Consider the following 23,554-nt stretch of genomic DNA (forward strand, 5'->3'; position numbering starts at 1 on the left):
TCATTCTTCGTGCAGTCCCCCTAAACTACGGATGAAGATGCAGAGTGAGTATGGGTGACAAGTTTAAAATAACTTGCAATTTGTTAACAATGTTCTTAAAAACTCGTGGCCAGTGTCCTCAAAATGTAGGGCAGAATATAAGGCATTAGGCGATCAATAAGGGTGTATACTAACGCAAACTTACAAATCATTAAAAAAAAAATCAGAGTTAGTAAACACTTACATATCTGCTTTGAAACATCTTTATTTAAATATGTAGCCAGAGAAAATAATTTATTCCCTGCAGGCAATAATGCTTTAAAGGCTGGTTGCAACTGCGCAAAGAGCACAAGCATACTGTACAGTAGCCACATAGGATTCAACATTCAGCATCACATCATGAACAGTTTCAACACTAGACTAGAAAAGCAGCTAGCTGTTGATGAGGTCAGATGCTTACGGGTATTCTACCTTCACTGTTTCTCTGTATCCAGGCCTCAGGATTCTGTCTCCACACACTTCCAGCCTACAATGGGGTATCACCCCCCCTCTCGGTCTTTGTCTTTCCACCATCCAGCTTTACTGGTTTTCTGTCCATAATAATAATACTAGTAATAGTAGTAATGATAATAATATCCGTTCTCACTGAGTAGCACAGGTTTGTCCTGAGCTCTCTCGTTGGGTTGCACCCAATTACATAATTTAGTTTTGACTAAATCATTTGGCTTTTTGGGGGGGATTGGTTGCTGCTTTTGACTTCAAGTGGAAATCCACTCAAAAACTATCAAAAACTAGTCCCAAAATGTTTTGGATGTCAGCAGTCAAGTTTTCAAGATATTGGACATTCAAGAAGCAGTGTCACCGGCCACATCATCATGAAAAATGCTTTTTGAAGTGATTGGTTGCTGCTGTTGACTTAACATGCAGTACACCTGGATGATCCCTCATACCCAGAGTATTATAGTATTAGTAATTAGATTCACTTACATTAAGCAGTAAGGCAATACACCTGGTTGACAGATATACAGACTATTGGAAATTAGAATCTTTCTTCGTTAGGCAGTTAGTTTAAAGGCAGGGTTTCGAGCTCCTAGTTCCTGGCTGGGAGTGGAGGGGTCAGTCAGTCCGTTGTGCTGTGGTGTGTTGTGGAGGGAGTGAGCAGGCTCTTAGGGGGGCGGCAGCAGCAGTGTACAGTACTGCAGCATGCCGACTCTTAATGGGGCAGCAGCCCAGCGTTTACACTATTGACCCTGATGCTGAGGGCCGTCATGGTGTCCGCCTCCTCCGACTCAGGCTCCACCCCCTCGCTGACATCGGCGTGCGGGTTGACCAGGTGGGCAGGGTACGTCAGGCCATGCAGCTCGGCGTGGCGTTCCCAGCGGGTGTCATCGCTCTCGTGCGTGATGTAGCGCTGGTGCATCTTCCACTCTAGGCTGCGCAGATCCAGCCACATTTGGTAGTCCTGAGAAGGACATCATTAGCAGAGGGGCACAGTAGTTAGCATTAGCCTACGGCATCAATTGTTTTCATGTGATTGTGTCAATTGGGTTTTAAATGCGACTTTTTGCAGCTGTTGGAGGACAAACTCCTTTCTCACATCTCTCTTCCTGTAGGGCATATGTGTAACCACTTGCTGAGACTTGTCCAAATGTATTAACTGTTCTTACTCCTTTGTGATATATACAGTACCTTTTTTATTTGCTACATTGTCTTTTAAATCTCTCATTTAGAGATGACGGGTAGCTTACCTGTAGCCACGGATGGCTTAGAGACTTGTTTCCATATCTGTAATAATGTCTGTTAAATGTCTAGTTTAGTCTAGTTTAGTCTAGTTTAGAGTAAGGTTTACCTGTAACCACGGATGGCTGAGAGACTTGTCCACGCTGTAGCGCTTCCTCATCTTGACTTGCAGCAAGTTATTAATGAGGTCAATTGCTAGAACAACAAAGCAGGCTGTCAGAGGATAACTCATGGTGGGAAACCTGGAGGATTTAGCGCAGGCCCCTTTCAGAGCCATGTAAGGGCTAATGAGCAAAGCAAACATCATGTTAAGATTATTTCAGGGGTCATGGCTCTCTGAGCCCCAGTTGGGATTCTTGACCTTGAGGCCCTCCTCTATAGTACCAGGGATCACTTGGCATTATGCACATGAATAGGCAGCAACAAGAATTTATTATCTTTCTCTCTCAAACACACACACACACTCTTTCACACACTCTCTCTCTCACACACACTCTCTCTCTCTCTCTCACACACACACACACACTCTCTCTCTTTTTTATTTACTATGGTGGAGGGCTAACACAGTTTACACACTGTTAGTTTACACACTGTTTGTTTTTTCAAAGTTAGGGAGAAAGAGGACAGAGTTTTAGTTTCCTGTGGTTTGGAAGGTGTGGTGTGCGCGATGGCTTCCAGCCTAGCGCAAAGGAGACGCTGTTGTGACGGCATGGATTCAGGTGTGTTCCTGAGAATGGAATTAAGGTGGAAGAGGTTCTGCTCGCCGTCGGCGAACAGGTAAGAGCTGAATTTATACATTCCGTAACTAGAATGAACAAAGCTGTGGTTGTGTTCATGAAAAGAGTGAATTTGGTGTGTAGGCTGATTGCTAGCGGAATATTTGTAAGGAATGTGTTGGTGCCGATTTCTCCCCTGTCGAGTCCTTCCACTAGAGTGGTAATCGCTAATTTGTCTCCGTTTATTACGGATGATCAAAACCCGGAAAGAACTGAGACGGTTTGGTAAGTTTGCTAGCGGGTTTCGTGTACTGTCTGCAGGTTTTCAGGCAGATGCCGCTAAGCATGTTGTTTCGTTCTGAAGGCAAGTTTTCATGTTTCTGAATAACAATGAGCAACAGCTAAATGTGCATTTTAAAGTGAGTCATGGGGAGTGCCTCAACGCATGGTTTGCCATGTGGGGATTTGGGACATAAAAGCCTTGGCTTTTATGCCTCCGCAAAACACAAGTCTCAAAGTCAACAGTGAAGAGGCGAGTTGCAAAGAAAAAGCCATATCTCAGACTTGCCAATAAAAAGAAAAGATTAAGATGGACATAAGAACACAGACACTGAACCGAGGAACTCTGCCTAGAAGGCCAGCATACCGGAGTCGCCTCTTCACTGTTGACGTTGAGACTGGTGTTTTGTGGGTACTATTTAATGAAGCTGCCAGTTGAGGACTTGTGAGGCCTGTTTCTCAAACTAGACAGTCTAATGTACTTGTCCTCTTGCTCAGTTGTGCACCAGGGCCTCCCACTCCTCTTTCTATTCTGGTTAGAGCCAGTTTTCACTGTTCTATGAAGGGAGTAGTACACAGCGGTGTACGAGATCTTCAGTTTCTTTGCAATTGCTCGCATGGAATAGCCTTCATTTCTCAGAACAAGAATAGACTGACGAGTTTCAGAAGAAAGTTCTTTGTTTCTGGACATTTTGACCCTGTAATCGAACCCACAAATGTTGTTGCTTCAGATACTCAACTAGTCTAAAGAAGGCCAGTTGCTTCTTTAATCAGCACAATAGTTTTCAACTGTGCTAACATAATTGCAAAAGGGTTTTGTCATGATCAATTAGCCTTTTAAAATGATAAACTTGGATAGCTAACACAGCGTGCCATTGGAACACAGGAGTGATGGTTGCTGATAATGGGCTTCTGTACGCCTATGTAGATATTCCATTTGAAAAAATCTGCTGTTTCCAGCTACAAAAGTCATTTACAACATTAACAACGTCTACACTGTATTTCTGATCAATTTGATGTTATTTTAACGGACAAAAAATTAGCTTTCCTTTCAAAAACAAGGACATTTCTAAGTGATCCCAAACTTCTGAACGGTAGTGTACATGTCCGTCCACGAAGAAGGACAGGGCCTGGTGAAACTGGAGAGCAGGGTGGCTACATTCCGACAAAAGGCAGCACAAAGACTGCTGTACCATACTGATGACGGCTGGAGGGAACCAGCATGCGCGCTGCTGAGGAGAGCTGGCGGATTAGGGTTGGACTGGCAGCTGTTCCTCATGGAGCTGGAGAGGCTGAGTACAGCAGGTCTCTCAGACTTTTACTCTGCAGTGCTGAGGGCCTGGGAGCTATTAAGGGTCACACGAGAAGAGGGTGTGGAGCCTGGGCTGTGGGTGTGGGAGGAGCCTATCTTCCACAACCCAGCCATCCCTTTGAGATCGGTTCAGTCGGCCACCCTGCAGAGGCAACTGATGGCAGCGGGTTTGCCAAGGCTGGGTGACCTGCGACCGCTGGGAGAGGAGGGGTGGAAAACCCCAGAAGTCCTGGCACAACAAACAAGAATAAAGTCTCTTAGGCTGCTGGAGAGATTCCTGGAGGAGGTCCAGGAGGCACTGTTTGAGCTGTTAAGGGGGGGGGGGGGGGGGGGGGTGTTTGAGCGGCTAAAGGGGGAGGGGCCACCAATGTTTCCGGCACTGCATTGACGGCAGAGACTGGGGACTGGCAAGGGGGTCTGGAGGACTTGTTAGATTTTAACACTCCGAACCTGGGGGAATTTGAGGGGGTGGGAGATAAAGTCCTCTACAACCTCTGCATTAAGGTAAGGAACATTAGCAGCCTAACAGGAGTGAAGGCACATCAGCGGCAGGGGGTATGTGGGGTGGAGAGTATGGTGGGTTTTAGATGGAGGGAGCTCTACAAACCCCCAGTACCAAAGAGGTCAGGGGACCTCCAGTGGAGGGTTCTACATGGAGCCCTGGCCATTAACAGCTGGGTGGCACGGGTTTAAACCGGGAGTTGGACAGAGATGTCCTTTCTGTGTTATGAGTGAAACTGTGATTCATGCGTTTTCTGTGTGAGCCAGGTTAATGCCATTAATATCTGTGTGAGAGGTTTAGGGGTGGGTTTTACTGTCGCAATGTTTATAATGAGATACTGGTATTCAAATAAGGAGAAGGCCAAATGTGTTTTGTTGAATTTTCTGTTTGCTCAGGGAAAGTTGGCTATTTGGCTAACAAGGAGGAACAGGGTCAAAGGTGGAGGGATAACAGACCCTTTACTATTTAATGGGATGGTCTCTTCATGCCTTAGGGTGGAATTTGAGTTCTATAAAATGATAAACAGTGTGGAGATGTTTCAGGAGATATGGTGTGTTGGGGGGATGCGTCTGTACAGCTGGGGAATATGGCTTGGATATACGGTTGTAGAAGTGCCAAGGTTTTTGGTCATTGTGATGTGTGGTGTTGTTTTGTAAGGTGAGTATGGTATGCAGTACAGGAGATATTTTAGTTTTTTGTTTTTGGGGGGTGAGGTTTTAATGAAATGAGAATGTTTCATTAAAAAAAGACAAAAAGTCAAAGATTCTCTCTCTTTTTCTCTCTCTCATACAACTATATAAAATGTTAGTTTAAAGTAATGCAGTTATCACAGTAATGCATGAGTCATTGCTGCTCGACAGACACCCACCTTCCTGGGACACCTTCTTCCAGGGGTTGGGTGGGTACATGAAGTCAGCGTTCTGGATCTGGTCGTGAATGTCCTCGTCCTCGTTGAATGGGAAGGTACCGCTGAGGCTGACGTAGATGATGACCCCCACAGACCACATGTCCAGGGAGCGGTTGTAGCCTTTGTTCCTTAGGACCTCAGGGGCCAGGTAGGCCGGAGTGCCCACCACTGACCGACGGAAAGACTTCTCTCCAATGATGCGGGCAAAGCCAAAGTCGCACAACTTCACCTGAGACACAGATAAGGTGCGCCTCAAATGAGGTGCTTCCCCACTCTATTTGGAATAAGGTGCAGTTTGAGACACGGCCATGTTTGAAGGTCGACTACAACACAACCTCCCGCTAGTCAATCTTACGCTGCCACAGTATTCACTCAAACACGGTGGTAATCCTAGGTTCCATACTAGAGGAACAGTACTGTAGTTGTCTAGCCAAACTTGTACTTGTTAAAGAAAGCTAATTCATAACATCCTGTATTTTATCCACCTACACAGTTTATTCCAGACATTATAATGATCAGCTGGCAAGGTTTACACAAAAGGCAAATTATCACTGTCTGTTTGACATGGACATGATATGGTCTACATCCGATTTACTGTTGCTACAGAATGTCATCAGAAGGTTACCAAAACAGTGACTTCGGCAAGACTGCACAAGATGGCAGTTCTTAGCAGTGTGATGATGCCAGTGATGTTGGCAGAGCATATTTTGGGAAATGAACAACAGATATACAAGAACTGACTCCTTCCTTTTCAGAAAATATTTGCTGTAAATAACACAAATGTCATATATTTTTTAATACCCATCAGATGCCTGGAAATTCCTAAAGGGCAGTGACTCATAGTCAATTTCCGCCTGGCAGGGAGGATACAGTACAGCACAGTACAGTACAGGACTACGGTAAGAAGGGGACCATCATTGGAAGTGTATCATTAAAATCAAGAGGATAGAACACTGTAGAGGCACTGAGCGTGCAGTAGCCATAATCAGCCACTTTATCTTAGAGGAAAGATTACGTCTGTTTATGTCTGTGAAATTGATGTTTCTATTTTGGCTTGTTTGGAGGCTGAGCTGGAGGTTTTCTTACTTGTGGAAAAGCGTCAGAAGACGCCAGTAAGACGTTCTCTGGTTTGAGGTCACAGTGGACGATGTTCTTGAAGTGGAGGTGATGAAGAGCCTGAAGAATCTAAAAAAAGAGGTGAAACTAAATTATTTCTTTGGCTTGTTATTTTTTTTTTATATAAGGGATTATAAAAAATAAAAAATATAATCTGGTAATTTGCAATTATATACCACAAAACATGAATACAAATATATACATTACATATCATAATTAAATGTGCAACAACACATGATTAAACACATATTATCATCAGAAAAATACATTGACTTCTTATGGCTGCAATCCCGTTAACGAGATGATATGACAACAGCCAGTGAAAGTGCAGGGCGCCAAATTCAAACAACAGAAATCTCTAAATTAAAATTCCTCAAACATACATGTATTTTATACAATTTTAATGGTAATCTTGTTGTTAATCCCACCAAAGTGTCCGATTTCAAATAGGCTTTTCAGCGAAAGCACCACAAACGATTATGTTAGGTCACCACCAACTCACAGAAAAATTCAACCATTTTTCCAGCCAAAGAGAGGAGTCACTAAAAGCAGAAATAGAGATAAAATTAATCACTAACCTTTGATGATCTTCATCAGATGACACTCATAGGACTTCAAGTTACACAATACATATATGTCTTGTTCGATTAAGTTCATATTTATATCCAAAAACCTCAGTATACATTGGCGCCATGTTCAGAAATGCCTCCAAAATATCCGGAGAAATTGCAGAGAGCCACGTCAAATAACAGAATTACTCATCATAAACTTTGATGAATGATACATGTTTTACATAGAATTAAAGATACACTTGTTCTTAATGCAACCGCTGTGTCAGATTTCAAAAAGCTTTACGGCAAAACACAATATTCAATAATCTGAAAACAGCGTTCAGCCACAAAAGCAAGCCATACAGTTACCCGCCAAATTGTGCAGTCAACAAAACTCATAAAAAGCATTATAAATATTCACTTACCTTTGCTGATCTTCGTCGGAATGCACTCCCAGGACTCCCACAAGAAATGTTCGTTTTGTTCGGTAATGTCTATAATTTATGTCCAAATAGCTATTTTTGTAGCGTGTTTGGTAAACAAATCCAACGTCAGGGAAGCGAGTTCACTAAAACCTGACAAAATGTCCAAAAGTTCCGTAACAGTCCGTAGAAACATGTCAAACGGTGTATTGAATCAATCTTTAGAATGTTTTTTTAACATAAATCTTGAATAACGTTCCAACCGGAGAATTACATTGACTTCAGATGAGCGATGGAACAGAGCTCCCTCTCATGTGAACGCGCATGGTCAAAGAATGGTCAGGTCATGGCAGACCTGACTAATTCCCCTCTCATTCGGCCCCCCTTCACAGTAGAGGCATCAGACAAGGTTCTACAGACTGTTGACATCTAGTGGAAGCCGTAGGAAGTGCAAACTCATCCATATCTCGCTGTGATTTCAATAGGATCTTGGTTGAAAATTGACCAGCCTCAGAATTTCCACTTCCTGTTTGGATTTTTTCTCAGGTTTTTGCCTGCCATATGAGTTCCTTTATACTCACAGACATAATTCAAACAGTTTGACAAACTTCAGAGTGTTTGCTATCCAATACTAACAATAATATGCATATATTAGCAACTATGACTGAGGAGCAGGCCGTTTACTCTGGGCACCTCTGTGCACCTTTCATCCAAGCTACTCAATACTGCCCCTGCAGCCATAAGAAGTTAAGCATTCCTGTAAGCCACATACATTATAGTCATTTATCCAGAGCAATTTACAGGAGCAATTGTGGTTAAGTGCCTTGCTCAAGGGCACGTCAACAGATTTTTCACATAGTCGGCTCTGGGATTAGAATCAGCGACCTTTCAGTTATTGGCCCAACGCTCTTAACTGCTAGACTACCTGCCGTACTTCACTGACTGTGTTTGTATACAGTATGTGTCACTGCTACTGCACGAGTGTCCATTGTCTGCAAGCAACAACGCTTGTCAGCCAGGCTTACCTGTGAGACAAAGAATTTGGTGATGCGTTCAGGCAGCCTCCCCTTCTCACTGGACAGGATCATCTCCAGCATGTCTCCATGGAGCTTCTCCATGACAACGAAGACGCGCTCCGGCGTCTCAAACATGCACTCCAGGTTCACTACCCCAGGGTGATGCAGGTTCTAGTAAGGAAACAGAGGAACCTTTTAAAGGTAGCAGGCCGAGAGCTTGACAAGTTCTCCAAACACCCACTGTGATGTCATGATAACTACCTCATTATTTCCATTATCTACGTACTGACAAAATATCAAGAGCCTCGCTCTATTTTTGTCTTTAGGTGTGTTGTTTTGTCATGAGCTCAACATAACCTGTGTCTGGCAACATCTGATAAAAATAGTCATGTTTCTAATAAAAATGTTTCATAGGAGCACACTGGGTCATGCGTGCTGATGTGTGTTTACCTGAAGGATGGCGACCTCATTGCGTAGCTGGCTCTCCTGCTTGGTGGGGAAGCGTAACTTGTCAATGATCTTAATTGCTACATCCCGGCCAGTTTTTCGGTGCTTTCCTGTAGTATGGAGACATTATATTATGGAGAAATCAAAGCCAAGTTACATGTTTATACAGGTGTGACTTCTTATAATTAATGATTCTCAAATACTTTTTAAAAAGATGACATTTAATCTGATTAATTGCAATGCACTATATGTATGACTCAATACAATACACACCTCCTTGGTCATGCAAATATTTTGCTAGGATAAGATCAGGAGAGAATTGATATCAAGGATGTGTTCCTTTCTTTTTTTTTGTGTGTGTGTGTTTATTTTATACAGGTTATCGGTGTGACAAGGTGGTACAAATGCATCACCTCCATAAACTATCCCAAATTGCCCCGATCCTAGGACTTCATCCGGGAATATCTGATACACTGAGCTGATATCCTGTAGGTGTAAAAATTCAGTCAATGGTTTAAATGAAAGCTTCAAATGTATACTGTCAGAAATATTTGTCTACAATCACTTTTATCTCTTCTCATCTGGCAACTTAATACCCACTAATCCCATACACGTCTGGAAGACTTTCCCAGAAATACAATTATAACCAGTGGTACTGTGACTAATTATTGACAGTAGCTATGGCAACTGCTTCGCTGAGTGGGTAATCAAAATAATCACCATTTGAGCTACTTAGGGGATGATCTCAACTCAGAAATCTAACTATGCATGAGGAGCAGACATGAACTAGATGTGGAGCCAATGTGACTATAAATGTATCTTCCATTACTGCAATATTATACACACTAAATCTGAGTGAAAATTAAAATAAATCCAAAGGCTTGTTCAAATAACGTAAGACCAAATCCTACTTACCACGTTCTCTTGAATCTGGCAGTTGGACACTGAAATGCTGATGGAAACATCATCTGTTGGTGTAAGAGATGCTAATCATATCTTGAAGAGTATTCCATTCTACCTTGAGTGTTCCTCCCTAGTGCTGAGTAGGTTTGCCAAATTCTGGGAACTTTCTCAAAATTCCCAGTCTTTGCGGAAATCCAGTTTTTTTGAGAAAGTTACCAGAATTTTGCAACCCTAGTGCTGAGTAAGACAAGGTTGCTTCCATTCAAATCCATTCATTTCTATTAACTTTAATCTATCCCAGAATCTAGTCAATTCATTCTGCTTATACGTACTGTGGCCACCGTGGCGTGACCCGTGCGACAGTCCTTTTGAGATTGCGGGCATGAGGGCGTGCTGGATGGCGATCTCCCACATACGGGCCACGTCCGGCCCGACCCCACTGACCAGCATACTGCCGTGGGCCGACATGCTCCCCGGGCCCTCCGGCCTCGCCAGGTTCTCCCCTACGTAGTAGACCAGACTGGCTGTAGCGATCTCAAAGCAGTGGGCGTTAGAGCCCTCAGACAGCAGGTTGAAGGTTTTGGCTGGGTCCAGAGACAACACCTCTGACAATGGAATTTCCTGCCACACAGCAGAGGTAGAATTGCTCCTTGCTGTTTGAGGTCTAGGTCAAGTTACTGTAAAGAGCTTCGTGACAACAGCGGTTGTAAAAAGGGCTTTTTGAAATAAATGTGACTGATTGATGTAGACACTTAACAGTAGTGGTCAGAGTACTTATATTTCAATCTGATCAATGTGTTGATGGTACAGGCTGCCTATTTCTTGCCACTACAAATGACATTATACCGTAAATCAATTCTCTATCAATGTTTATATGACAAAGTGATTGCAACCTGCTTATCTGTAGGGAGTACAGTGTAAAACTGCATGCGCTTGTGCATGTTAACCTTGTCTTATTCATACCCTAAATGACAGTAAATTTGTTTGCATAAACTTCAGTTCTTGAATTTCATTCACTCCTTACCCATAATAATCTATACAACATACAATTTCAATTGATCGATTTCAAAACAGTTGATTTCCAACCTTGTAGTATTTGCTTCCTGTGTCATTCTGGAAAAGCGTGATGCATTTGCTGTCCAGTCTCCAGTAGTGTCTTTTCCTCTGTAGTGGAAACAGATCGAGAGCGTTGTTAACTACCGCTGTCACAGACTGGGACAACATTCCATATGTTCATGGTGTGTTCCATCTCTGGGGGTTCCCATCTACTCATAAGCATATATTATGTCGTAGGTCAGTGCCCATAGCAGATTGGAGGAACATGTTTTGCAGGTACTAGAGTTACAGGTAAACTCGTGAAAAACATGGATGCCTGGTGAAGACCAAATGGTCAAAACTTTGTATCAATAAAATCACCTGGGAGCATGAACAACAGATTTGAGAGGTGCCCATGTTCTTGTACTACAACTGAATTTGACACTTTACTGGTCATTATTTATCTAACAATCACACACACTAATGGAGCATGTATTAAACATGGGCTGTTGGTTGGCACATACTGTGCAGTACTCTATAGACCTACAGTAACACAGTGTTGGCTCACAGTACAAATACTGTCTTGTGAATAACCCTGTAACAAGTACCACAGTGTTGGCTCCCAGTAATAACACTGTCTTAATAACCCTGTAACAAGTAACAGTGTTGGCTCCCAGTAATAACACTGTCTTAATAACCCTCTAACAAGTACCACAGCGTTGGCTCCCAGTAATAACACTGTCTTAATAACCCTGTAACAAGTACCACAGCGTTGGCTCCCAGTAATAACACTGTCTTAATAACCCTGTAACAAGTACCACAGCGTTGGCTCCCAGTAATAACACTGTCTTAATAACCCTGTAACAAGTACCACAGTGTTGGCTCCCAGTAATAACACTGTCTTAATAACCCTGTAACAAGTACCACAGTGTTGGCTCCCAGTAATAACACTGTCTTAATAACCCTGTAACAAGTACCACAGCGTTGGCTCACAGTAATAACACTGTCTTAATAACCCTGTAACAAGTACCACAGTGTTGGCTCACAGTAATCTTAATAACCCTGTAACATAGGGGTTCTTAAACTTTTTCAGACTGGGACCCTAGGACCCAAGCTTAGGAAAGTATGCAACGATATGTAAATATCGGTACATTTCATTGCCTTTATGCCTAAAAAAAAATGCAATATAGACAAAAACAAATAACTATGAAATACCCATAAATATATTCTCATGTTAATTTTTCCCCATTAAAAACACTTATATACCTGTCTAGGTTGAAACTGTTGCTGTTAAAATACAATAACTAATTTCATTCTGAACTGGAATAAACAGATTGATCACATCCCACAGATGTATAACAGAACACACACACGCAGGCTTTTTGATCGTGCATCCCTAAGTAACAGTACAGATAAATTCTGGCCTACTGTACATCTTACTGTATAAATTATTGTTGATAGAAAGTCTAGGTTGGAACTGTTGCTGTTAAAATACATTTTTTTAAATTCTGAACTGGAATAAACTGATTGATCACATCACACAGATGTAGACCAGAAAACACACAATCCTAATGAGGTGTGTGGCTGGTTGAAGTTTTCAACAAGCATGCCTATTCTGAGCTCAGTTTTTGATAGTGCAACATGAGGTCATGCTCAGCATTGACACTGTTTCTGTACTTGAGAACCCTGACTTGTATATGTGGTGCCAAACTGGATCAGAACATCTACTGCTTTCTCAGTCAGGCAGGAGACCGCTTCCTGCTGTAGATGAGCAACCCAGAACTGTGAGTGTTTGCCTCAAAAAGCATCTTGCTTCAATCAGTTTTATTCCAGTTAAGAATAACAATTATTATTGTATTTTAACAGCAACAGTTCCAACCTAGACTTGTTTTCAATAATTTCTACAGTAAAATGTACAGTAGGCCTGATATTTTTTTAAATCTTCATCTGTACTGTTTCTAAGGGTTGCACTACCAGTAGCTAGTTAGCTTGCTTTGGCTAACGTTAGCTATGTAACATTACAAGGCCACGGGATTGTTTGAAAGAGAAACTCACATCTACTACTATGAGAGATAGTACTCGCTTATATCTGCATATCATCACCTGTTATAAAATGACAACAATGCCTTGCTTGTTGACTTACTTTTCCACTTTCGAAGCACTGTTTCCTGAAGCATTCTGCCCTTTTCTGAAAGAACTCCCTGGGTTTACCGTCATGTTGTGCCTGGATGTTTAGTCGTGTCGTTTTATTAATTTGTTCGTTATGAGAGACTCATTTCTAAGCACTTCCCCACACAAAACACATTGTGGGCGCTCCTCGTTATTTCTCAAAGTTTGTATGCAAGAGATAAAAAGTAATCACTGTATTTGCGTTTCATGACGATTGAGCTCAGTCAGAACTTGTGGCTATCATGAGTCCATTTCGTGACAGCGGTGAGTGATGGCGAGTGGGAATAATAAGTCAGTGGCATGAACGACAGCGCTGCAGCGTGTGGGTCGCGGAGTGATCTTCTACAAAACTGCAGAAAAAATATCCGGTAAACCGCGAAGCACACGGGCATCTCCCTCTACCTCTCCCACTCGCGCAGCTGCCAAACTGAGCAGAGACCGCTGCTAAGCAGAGAGCGCACTGAACCGAGAGCGCAGTTGCACTTGGCCAAATAAATTCCAGTAATTAATGAAATAATTATACATTTACGTCGCCCACCCTTAACAGGTCCGCAACCCACTTTGGGTAGCTACCAATACTTTAAGAAACACTGCTGTAACAAGTACCACAGCGTTGGCTCACAGTACAAATACTGTCTTGTGAATAACCCTGTAACAAGTACCACAGTGTTGGCTCCCAGTAATAACACTGTCTTAATAACCCTGTAACAAGTACCACAGTGTTGGCTCCCAGTAATAACACTGTCTTAATAACCCTGTAACAAGTACCACAGTGTTGGCTCCCAGTAATAACACTGTCTTAATAACCCTGTAACAAGTACCACAGTGTTGGCTCCCAGTAATAACACTGTCTTAATAACCCTGTAACAAGTACCACAGTGTTGGCTCCCAGTAATAACACTGTCTTAATAACCCTGTAACAAGTAACAGTGTTGGCTCCCAGTAATAACACTGTCTTAATAACCCTGTAACAAGTAAAGTCTATCATTCCAACAGCGGGAACATTCAATCGACATTCACAAAATACACATACACAAAACATACAAGACATTAAAGAAAAACAGCACAGAAAAGATTATCAAGTCTATAAAATGTTGTCAGATTAGTGTTGCAAAATTCCAGCCATTTCCCCCAAATTCTGGTTCTCCAGAAATCCTGGAATTTTGCCACTCTACAGCAGATTGATTAGTTGATGTGACAAAAATACATGAAGACAATCAGACTTACCAGAGTGTCTTTACTGGTGAAGTGCACTAGCCAACCTTCCTTCATGACATTACTGCTTTTCCTCTTGGTGTGTTTGACTGACTGGACCACTCGCATCAGCGGGATATTGTTGCTAGTAGATGGGCTTTGGAATGAAGGGAGTCAAACATAAAACTCTGGCAGTGTGAATGCTTTTCTTAACATTAGGACTCAGGTAGGGTTATGGCCAATGTTCCCTAAAGAAATTTCAGCACTGAGCAAATTTCAAGCACAAACTATGCGTTTACTGTGAACACTGAGGCTGTACCCGCTTTAAGTTACAGTTTTATCAGCGGCCAAGTAGGCTACTGTGGCTATTTGATCATAATGTAGGACCTACCAGAATGGCCTACCATAAAAAACAATGGAGAAAAAGCATCACATAACATTTGTCACGGATCCCCCCGGTACTGCTGCTCATTCTGTTCACCAGTTCCGGAGGTCTATGTCACCGGCTTTCAAGGCTTCACTGAACGGGATTCATTATCATCAACCCCGGACTGTCTTGTCTGATTACACACACCTGGTTCCCATTTCCCCTGATTAGTATATGTGGCCTCTGTTCCCTCTGTCTTTGTCGGTTATTGTTCCCATGTCCGTTGGTGGTGTGAGTACCTATGTGTTGGTGCAGCTGTTATGCTGCATGCTTTATATATTGTGTATTACGGGTATTGTCCCATGTCATTCAACGAGGTTTACCCTCGCTCTTTTGTTTGGGTACAGCCCAGTGTTTTTGTATACGTGTTTATTTTGGGTGTATTAAAAACCCCTATTGTGTATTCCTGCGCCTGTCTCCAAATCCTTTATACCAGTGTGACAACATTTTAACATGGAAATGGCTGTTCTATCATTCAGCCTACAGTAGCAGCCAATGTGTGGTGTTCAATGTAGGCCTACATTGAAAAAAACATGCAGGGTTTGAGATTAAACTGTTCATCCACTTGTCCTTCAGACAAAGAGGTGACTGAACATGTTGTTGTGTTGTTTGATGCAAGAAACCCCTTTATAAAATAAAATGCATTTTTATTCCCATTATTACAGAGAATCAGACAAATGATGCTACCCTCTGACTATTGGCTACTTAACACTCGGGAGCTTGGGATTAAAGGGAAACTTGGGCTCCCGAGTGGCGCAGCGGTCTAAGGTACTGCATCTCAGTGCTAAAGGCGTCACTACAGCCCCTGGTTCGATCCCGGGCTGTATCACAACCGGCTGTGATCGGGAGTCCTATAGGGCGCCACACAACTGGTCCAGCTTCGTCCGGGTTAGGGGAGGGTTTGGCCGGGGTAGGCCGTCATTGTAAAATAATAATTTGTTCTTAACTGGCTTGCCTAGTTAAGTAACGGTTAAATTATTCAAGCTTGTCTCAAAATACAACACTGCTCATTTAAGACAAAAAAAAAGCTCTTTACCTGACTCGCTTTTCAAAGATGTCTAGAAATGTACATATTTTGTGCTATTGTAGGAAGCAATCACTCCCCTACTGCTGACTACAAATGATCTATAACTGGGCTGATAACTCACTAACTAGCAAAAGATATTAACAAAATGTGTCAACGTGGCTACATGCAGCTCTTGCTTTTATCTCCAAACAAGCGCATCGACTCACGACCGCTCATGCTGTAAACACAGTCCAGCTCAAAGTAAATGGTGCAGATCCATATATGGCAATGGTTTATTTGCATATAGGCCTACTGCAGCTCTGATTGGTTATGTCACACCGGTCTGCATAGAGTATGAGTCATGTATGTCAATGCAATAAAATCCTACTCTGATGCGTTCTGCCTACAACAAAATCTCTTGCATTGTTTGTTTTGTTTCGGTATGTTGCATTGAAAGTGGCTAATATTGTGTTGATTCGATCACAATTATCACAGTAAAGAGTCAAGATCACTTTCTGAGTCAAAATGCAAGACGAGAGCTACTGCTCAGATTTTTTTTTTTTTTTTTTTTACATTACTTGATAAACGTAAGCCTATGCAACATTAACCAATTAAAAACACTACTGTAGCAATGAGGTTTGTGCAGTATGCTATAGGCCCAATATATTACCAGGGCATATTGGCTTTGCTTGAATTGCCCTGCCAATGCATTGTTGTTCGGGACATTTAAAAAAAAATGTATTCCAAAATTTGAGGTAGGCTATATGATCACACCGGTAATAGATCCGTTGTTGTATTACTTGTGAGGCACAGCAGAGTGAGTGAAAATGTAAATAATTAGCTTTTAATTTTTATTTTACTGGGCTGATGAGCAGCAGCAGACTGAGGGTCCGTCTTTCAACATCCCTCCGCTCTCATTTCCCTTCACTGACACTGACCAAAAATGTCAGTGTCTTCCAGCTGATAGTGAAACTCGAGTCGCACCTCATTATTTCTGCCTCATGTACAAATTCATGCTGTTACTCCTATGAAAAGTGAAAGTGAAATATTCCTCAATATTAAAAAAGACCCAAGCCATTTATAATAACAATGCAAACCTATCGATACACTTTCCTACTCATTCATTACTGCTTGTTGTAGCGCTGAGTGGAAATAGGAAGAACACGCATTTTATGGTTTATAAAAGTGTTGAATACAAAGTGTTGACATGGCTGAGTAAGAATTTAAACATAAACTCAATCATAAAAACAGCAGCTCTTTGCTGTATTCGTTGACAGTCTAGTCATGGTTTTAAACGATTTGAAATCTCATAGTATCAACTTTTCTGTAGCTTTCTTTTATGCCTGCTACGTTACTGCAAACACGGTAATCTGAACCATCCGATTGGCCAGCGGTAGGCCTATAGTGCACCTGATTTTCTCTCCGGGCCCGCCTACCCGGTGCGTAGGGCAGCTGAATTGGGTGCACCTACCACTGACAGCCTGAGACAAAAAAAAAAAAGCTTTATAGTTGTCATTTTTACAGAAATGTTTGGAGATCGACAAGTCGATCGCAAACGACCGGTTGGTTACCGCTGCTCTAAAAAGTAGAGTGAACTTCAATCTCATGCTTCTCTCTGCGGACTGACATCTCTTCTGATCGGATGTCCCGGGGAGTTGCACGGCAGTCACGGGGCTACTGCACGCAGCTTAGTGGGAACATTGGTTATGGTTATGGTTAAGCCGTGGTGTGGACATGAAGCGAAGGTAAGGATAGAACTGGGATGTGGACATGAACCAAGGGTTAGGGTTGTGATTGAGGCTAAGGTTAGGGTTGTGAAGCAAGTGTTAAAATTGTGGTTGAGGCTAGGGTTGAACCGGGATGTGGACATGAAGCTAGGGTTAGAGTTGTGGTTGAGGCTACGGTTGAACCGGGATGTGGTTGAAGCTAGGGGTAGAGTTGTGGTTGAGGATAGATGATTATCCTACCACTCCTGAGAGTAAGGTACTTTCCAATGCCCATACCAGCATACTAATTCCCAATACATTGCTTCATTGCATATAGCAGTATGCTAGAGTAGATATTGTAAGAGGAACTATAACCATTGGGGTGTCCCTCTGTCCTAATCCTAGTCCTAGGCCCAGTCAATCACCTTATAGCCCTGTTGGAGTCGTCCTCTGGGTCATGGAGCTCTCCCATTTCCCCTTGGCCAGCCTCCAGCAGGCCAGAGTCAGTCACCATGGCCTCCTCCATGTCATCCATGAGACCACTGTTCCTGTCACTGTCGTGGTCGTCACAACCCTGCCCCATCACCAAATCAGACTCCGCCCCTGGGCTCAGTAGTTCTGGAGGAGGAGGAGCAAGTGGAAACACACACAAGGAATTTAAAAAAAGTTGAAGAAAAAAGTTAAAGAAGAAAGAAGAAGGAAGCAAAAGAGGAAAATACTAAGATTATCAGAATGGTAGAGTAAAAGAGATTTAAAAATAAAACAGTGAAGTTATTTCACAGTCATAATTTGGTCAATATTTACAAGGAACATTCTGGTACTTCCAAGAATTCAGCTGGTATTCTATTTGATTGACGTTCTACAGTCTTTGACAACTGAAGTAAATGCTGCAGAACCGAAAGAAAAACATCTCAATCCTGTGACATTTCTGTAAAAAATGTATGAGATGGACCACCACTTAATTGGAAAGATCTGCCACACTTAAAGCAAAATAATGACTATCTAAAGTGAGACTTGCCTCCACTTTTAGACACTTCTCCAAGGCAGTGGTTTGGCACTTTGGGCGCACATCGTTTATGACAGTTGAATTTGCAATCTGTAACCGTGAGAGAGAAACAGAGAGAGTGTGAGAGAGTGTGTGTGAGAGAGAGTGAGAGAGAGACAGAGAGTGTACAACAGGGGAGGGAAAGAGATAAAGGAGAGAGAGATAGCTGGCACATCCACATGAAACCTGTATAATAGCACTGTGACTAAAAACAACATGTTATCTGTCAGCTAGAGTACCTAATGAACCGTCTCTCATATGATACTATTACACCCTGTTCTGTCGTATATATACAGTACAGCTCTACACATACACTAACAACGGCTGCTAAAAATTAAAAAAAAAAATTGCCAGCCATCATTTCAGGGACAAATGTTTTTGGCCACAAAATAAATAAAAGCAACATGACTGCTTGTCTACACTGTAGTAACCATATAATTACACTACAGAGTATCTGTGAATTATGGAATCTCTACGGTAGTAACAACACTGTTGCTGCATTTGTGATTACCATGTAATTATACAGTTACAGGGCTATCTAAAAAATCAGACCACAATCGTTATTCAAGATGTCACAAATAAAGTTTGAGGGAGAAACATCTGAAAATCTGTTAGCTTTGCCAACTCTGTGACAACCAAGTCTCGACATATCCCCAAATAATACCACCTGAAAATATTGAGCTGCTAAAAGCCCACAAGTGAGTCACACAATATTACAGCATCATCACCTCCTCCACCACCAGTCAACCTCTCATGATCTCAAGTCTCTCTCTCCAGGCCCTACTGTACCTTTGCATTGCAGGCCTTGACGGAACAGGCCCTTGAGTAGCTTCTTGCAGTGCTGGCAGACGGTGGGGCGTGTGTAGGAGTGGACGACGAAGGTATGAGGCACCTTGACTTTGGACAGGAGGATTTTGTCTAACTCTATGGGCCGGCCGGTGTAGGAAGAGGACCTTCTCTCTGTGCCGGGAAAGATGTCTGACTGTGCCTTCTGCTGCGGAGGGTAGCAGGGCAAGGCACATGGTAGGCATGGAGGTAACAGATGACAAGCAACAACTACGTAAACTACAATTATATTATTCAATCCCCTTTCTTTGTCTTCTTTGTCTTATTTGGGCATATGACACTTTAGGGAAAAACAGAGAAAGAGTGCTTCTGGTGAGAATAGGCGTATTGACACTGCAGTAGGTGATGGCTGGGTTTAATACAGGAGTAAATGGGGACAGGGTATTGGGGTACCTACCTCCATGCCGGAATTGACAGAAGACTGAGCATGCAGCGAGGAGAGGACAGGGACACACACAGGGAGGAGAGAGTTCAGAGTTAAATTTAACAGATATTCACACACATGACTGACTGCTGCTTGAGTAAAGAGCTGCTCCTACAGAATTCATCAATAACACAACAAGCAACAGGCCTTGCAGAATCACATCAAGTCCTTTATAGTAGGAACATGACTCTCATTGTAATCCAACAATTTGTCATTGGGAGGTTGGGAATGCATAGGGCATGTAGTAATCTGTGGTGTGTGTGTGTGTGTGTGTGTGTGTGTGTGTGTGTGTGTGTGTGTGTGTGTGTGTGTGTGTGTGTGTGTGTGTGTGTGTGTGTGTGTGTGTGTGTGTGTGTGTGTGTGTGTGTGTGTGTGTTGCTGTCGTGCCCGTGTGAGCTTGGACATGTGTGAGTGGCTCTTCCTGATGACCCACAGTAACCAGGGGTAAACTCACCAGTAAGGCCTCGTCGGAGGTGAAAGGCGAAGGCTCATTGGACCGTGTGGTGGTCAGGGTGGTCAAGCCGGTCAGAGAGACATTGGACAACCTCCGCTTGCGGATACCACTGCAGTTATTTGGGATTTTAAACGCACAGCGCTTGTGATAGTTCAGACCACAACCTTCGGCGAAAAACAGACGGTTTTCAGAGCAAAGGTGAGTTCACGTGTAATGTGGTCATTTTTATACTTGCATCAAACTGGTGACAGACTGTTTTTATGGAACTAAGTAGGAATCATCTGACGGACCAAGTAATTCATGGATTGTTGAAACTTTGGGAGAGTTTCCTTCATGAGCTGGCCACCATTCCAGTCAGACAGAAGTACTTGCTAACTTTTATACATGCTAGGCTATTGTCTGCTTCCATCCACTCTATGCACTACCTATCCAACTCCTTTCCAACTACCACTTCAGCCTGACAGAAGACACATTGTTCTCAAGCAGGGGCTTTGCTGCTCATCATGAACCCTGAGGAGACCTCTTCAGACTAGAGTACACCTGGGTGGCCTGTATCCCATGTACCCTAATTCTCTCTTACAGAGTTCCTTAACAGTGCTGGAACTTAAAGAAATGTGTTCAAATGGGCCCAGGGTTGCGTCCCAAATTGAACCCTATTACACTACAAAGTGAACTACTTTTGACCAGAGCTCTGGTCAAAAGTAGTGCACTATATAAGGAATAGGGTGCCATTCGAGATGCAGTCCAGGGCTCCTACTGTACAGTACCTACCTTCACACTTGAGGCCCTGTCTCACCAGGCCCCACAGCATCTCTCCACAGTGGTCACAGAAGGCAGGGGCCCGGTAGGAGTGGACAAACAAGGCATGGGGACGGATCTGGAAGTCCTCCACTGTTGCAGAGGCTAGAACAGGTCAACAACAATAGTCAATGACTCAATTTCAACAGTTCCTCACATTCCCCAGATTTAAGCAGTACTCAATAGCTGAGTTGTATTCTGTGAATAGTGACCCATTAGTGAAGTAGTGTAGTGGCACCATGTTTACAATGAATGTAGAATACAAAAAACGATTGGCCATTGGCTGGTACAGTATTTGTATATTTTGAGGTAAAGGCTTTTTGCTGCAGTTAGAGTTGTGGTTTTTGGCTGACGCTGTTAGGCTGCATTGGGCAAATTGGATAGAGTGGAGAGCTCAGCATGAGACTGCCTCATCAAACTCACACATCTTCCCACCAACATTCTTGTCTCAGCACGCTGAATACATTCTGATTAGCCATTCTGCTTGGTAAATTAGTTACATTTATTCAAATTATTGTTTTGCCTTTTGTTTAAAAGCAAAACTATGGTTGGAAGTTGAACAACCTGTAACTGTCATTACATGTTTCAGAAGATGAGTGTGTGGATGTGAATGTGGTACCTAGGTAGGCTTAATCCAAATAAACACCTATGTCTAATAAGTGGTTCTAGTGACATTTCCGCTTGCTGAGTTCTGCTTTTACCGCTACACAACTTTAAACACTAAAAGAAAACAAACACTGATGAATATAAAGATACACTGCGGTGGTAAAGACAGCTCACATGATACACAGTATATCTGCATTCCAGCACGGCACGGTATTGATCATTTTACTGTTTAACAATGGCAAATGGTGTTAGAGTATTACATTTCAGTGTACAAACTGGTTCAATGTACAAATCATTGGATAGAGTTAAAGTTGCCTTCTTCCTCACTCCCATTTTTCTGTTTACAGATTGGGGTGCACGCCCGTTTTGCATCAAGTAGCATCCATCCTGCTCCAGCGTAACAAATTGACGTTGTTCACGCCCTCATGCTGGTAACAGCAAAAGTGTTCTTGGCATCCTATCCTCCTTCACACTCATTAAGTTGCTCCAGAAGTCAAAAAAGATCAACCGAGGAAAGACAAATCGTGCGATCTTTGACAGGAAGACTGGCTGGTGAAAACAACTCTCTGGGATAGTGTAACACACCGTAATGTTCATTTACCAACCATTACCATGTTTCTTTCTGTGAAGGGAATTGATGATTTTATTGATGAGTTCAGTGGACCACAAGTGTTCTGGCATTTTGCCCCTGTGGTGAACCTCCTATAGTAGCTGCTCTATGTTAGCATGACGCTCTCTCCACTCATACTTCCTCAGCTTATCAAGAGTCAAGAACAGAACAAGGTTATAACTTGTTTTGATCTTCTACCTCAAATGTGAGTGCTAGCATAAGCTGAGATGAACAACGAGAGTAGTACAAAATAATACCACAGACAGACGGACACAGACAGTGTTAGCGGCATCTGTGCAGTAAGACATACCCATGTGAACCTTTACAACATGTGACCTCTTGTAATGTAACACAATAGCCACACATTAGAATCCATGCAGTTCTCTGTTAGGATTCACTTCGCGCAGCCTCTGATGCTGAAACAGTAACAGAACTAGACAACAATTTACACACCACAGTCAACAGAGGACACATTTTGTTCAGAGCAGCCGCACAGTGGAATGATCACAATTAATAATCACAGACAGTCTAGCCTTCACTGCTTCTTTCTGACAGTTGTACGGTTCTTCCTGTGTTACTTTTACTCTGTGCTCACTGCTCTCTCAGCTGTCGAGTGTGTCATTAAAAAGTGTCATGAGAATGTGTTCATCTGGGCATGTAAATCACTAAATCACCTGAGCCCTCTCCTTCCCAGCGAGGGATGCAGCCAGGGGGTAGTGGAGGTGTCAATCTACCCAATATCTCCCCCTGTCTCTGTACCACAGCCACAACTAAATTACCTGCCATACTGTAACACACAGAGGGGGAAGAGAAAGCCTGCCAAGCGTTTGTAAAAACACTTTAGCAGTGTCAAACGCGATACTTCGATCACTTCCTACTCCTGGGCTAGGATAAGCACACCCCTGATTTTTTGCCGGGTGCGGCAGCCACACAACTGGAGGGGAAAAGAAAGCTGCCAAAACAAAGCAGAGCGACATCACTGGTTCAATACACAAAGATGATTCAAGATTTGTGTGACAACTTACTATTTGGTTATTTTAAGAAAATGCTTTATTACTTCACAAGAGATGGGCATCTGAGCTAGAACTTAGAGTAATTGGTTAATTTGCATATTGGCATAGTTCCACATTTCCAGATCCTGACTTGTGTGTTGGTGTTTCTGATTGGCAGCTAACCCTATGGTGGTTTTAAGGTATTATCTGAATGAATGATCTTTTGTAGCTGGCTATATCAGCTAGACACCAACATGCCCTCTAGCTCTGTATTTGTCATGCAGCCAGTTATCCATGTTCTTGTCTGTTGTGATGACTGAGTAAAATTAACCATACAGTAGCTATTAGCTAA

At 42.7% G+C, this 23,554-nt stretch overlaps 1 protein-coding gene across 2 annotated transcripts in view; it reads right to left on the bottom strand.

Annotated features, from left to right (window-relative positions):
- Nucleotides 1–212: 212 nt before the first annotated feature.
- Nucleotides 213–23,554, bottom strand: part of prkd1 (protein kinase D1) — a 63,972-nt gene continuing 40,630 nt past the window's right edge. Inside the window, exons 3-19 of one of the 2 annotated variants that reach the window (XM_055863622.1) lie at nt 20,968–21,099; nt 20,197–20,360; nt 19,716–19,739; nt 19,262–19,466; nt 18,446–18,523; nt 17,853–18,045; nt 14,322–14,445; nt 10,977–11,054; nt 10,223–10,511; nt 9,903–9,955; nt 9,401–9,473; nt 8,991–9,097; nt 8,550–8,711; nt 6,522–6,620; nt 5,397–5,664; nt 1,829–1,914; nt 213–1,441 (exon numbers count right to left, since the gene is read on the bottom strand). In XM_055863622.1, the coding sequence (XP_055719597.1) occupies nt 1,193–1,441; nt 1,829–1,914; nt 5,397–5,664; nt 6,522–6,620; nt 8,550–8,711; nt 8,991–9,097; nt 9,401–9,473; nt 9,903–9,955; nt 10,223–10,511; nt 10,977–11,054; nt 14,322–14,445; nt 17,853–18,045; nt 18,446–18,523; nt 19,262–19,466; nt 19,716–19,739; nt 20,197–20,360; nt 20,968–21,099 (2,384 nt within the window). In that variant the 3' untranslated portion in view covers nt 213–1,192. Of the gene's footprint in view, nt 1,442–1,828; nt 1,915–5,396; nt 5,665–6,521; nt 6,621–8,549; nt 8,712–8,990; nt 9,098–9,400; nt 9,474–9,902; nt 9,956–10,222; nt 10,512–10,976; nt 11,055–14,321; nt 14,446–17,852; nt 18,046–18,445; nt 18,524–19,261; nt 19,493–19,702; nt 19,740–20,196; nt 20,361–20,967; nt 21,100–23,554 lie in introns of both variants that reach the window. The other variant, XM_055863623.1, reaches the window with a different exon arrangement.

The sequence above is a fragment of the Salvelinus fontinalis genome, chromosome 15, assembly GCF_029448725.1.
Source record: "Salvelinus fontinalis isolate EN_2023a chromosome 15, ASM2944872v1, whole genome shotgun sequence".
NCBI lineage: Eukaryota > Metazoa > Chordata > Actinopteri > Salmoniformes > Salmonidae > Salvelinus > Salvelinus fontinalis.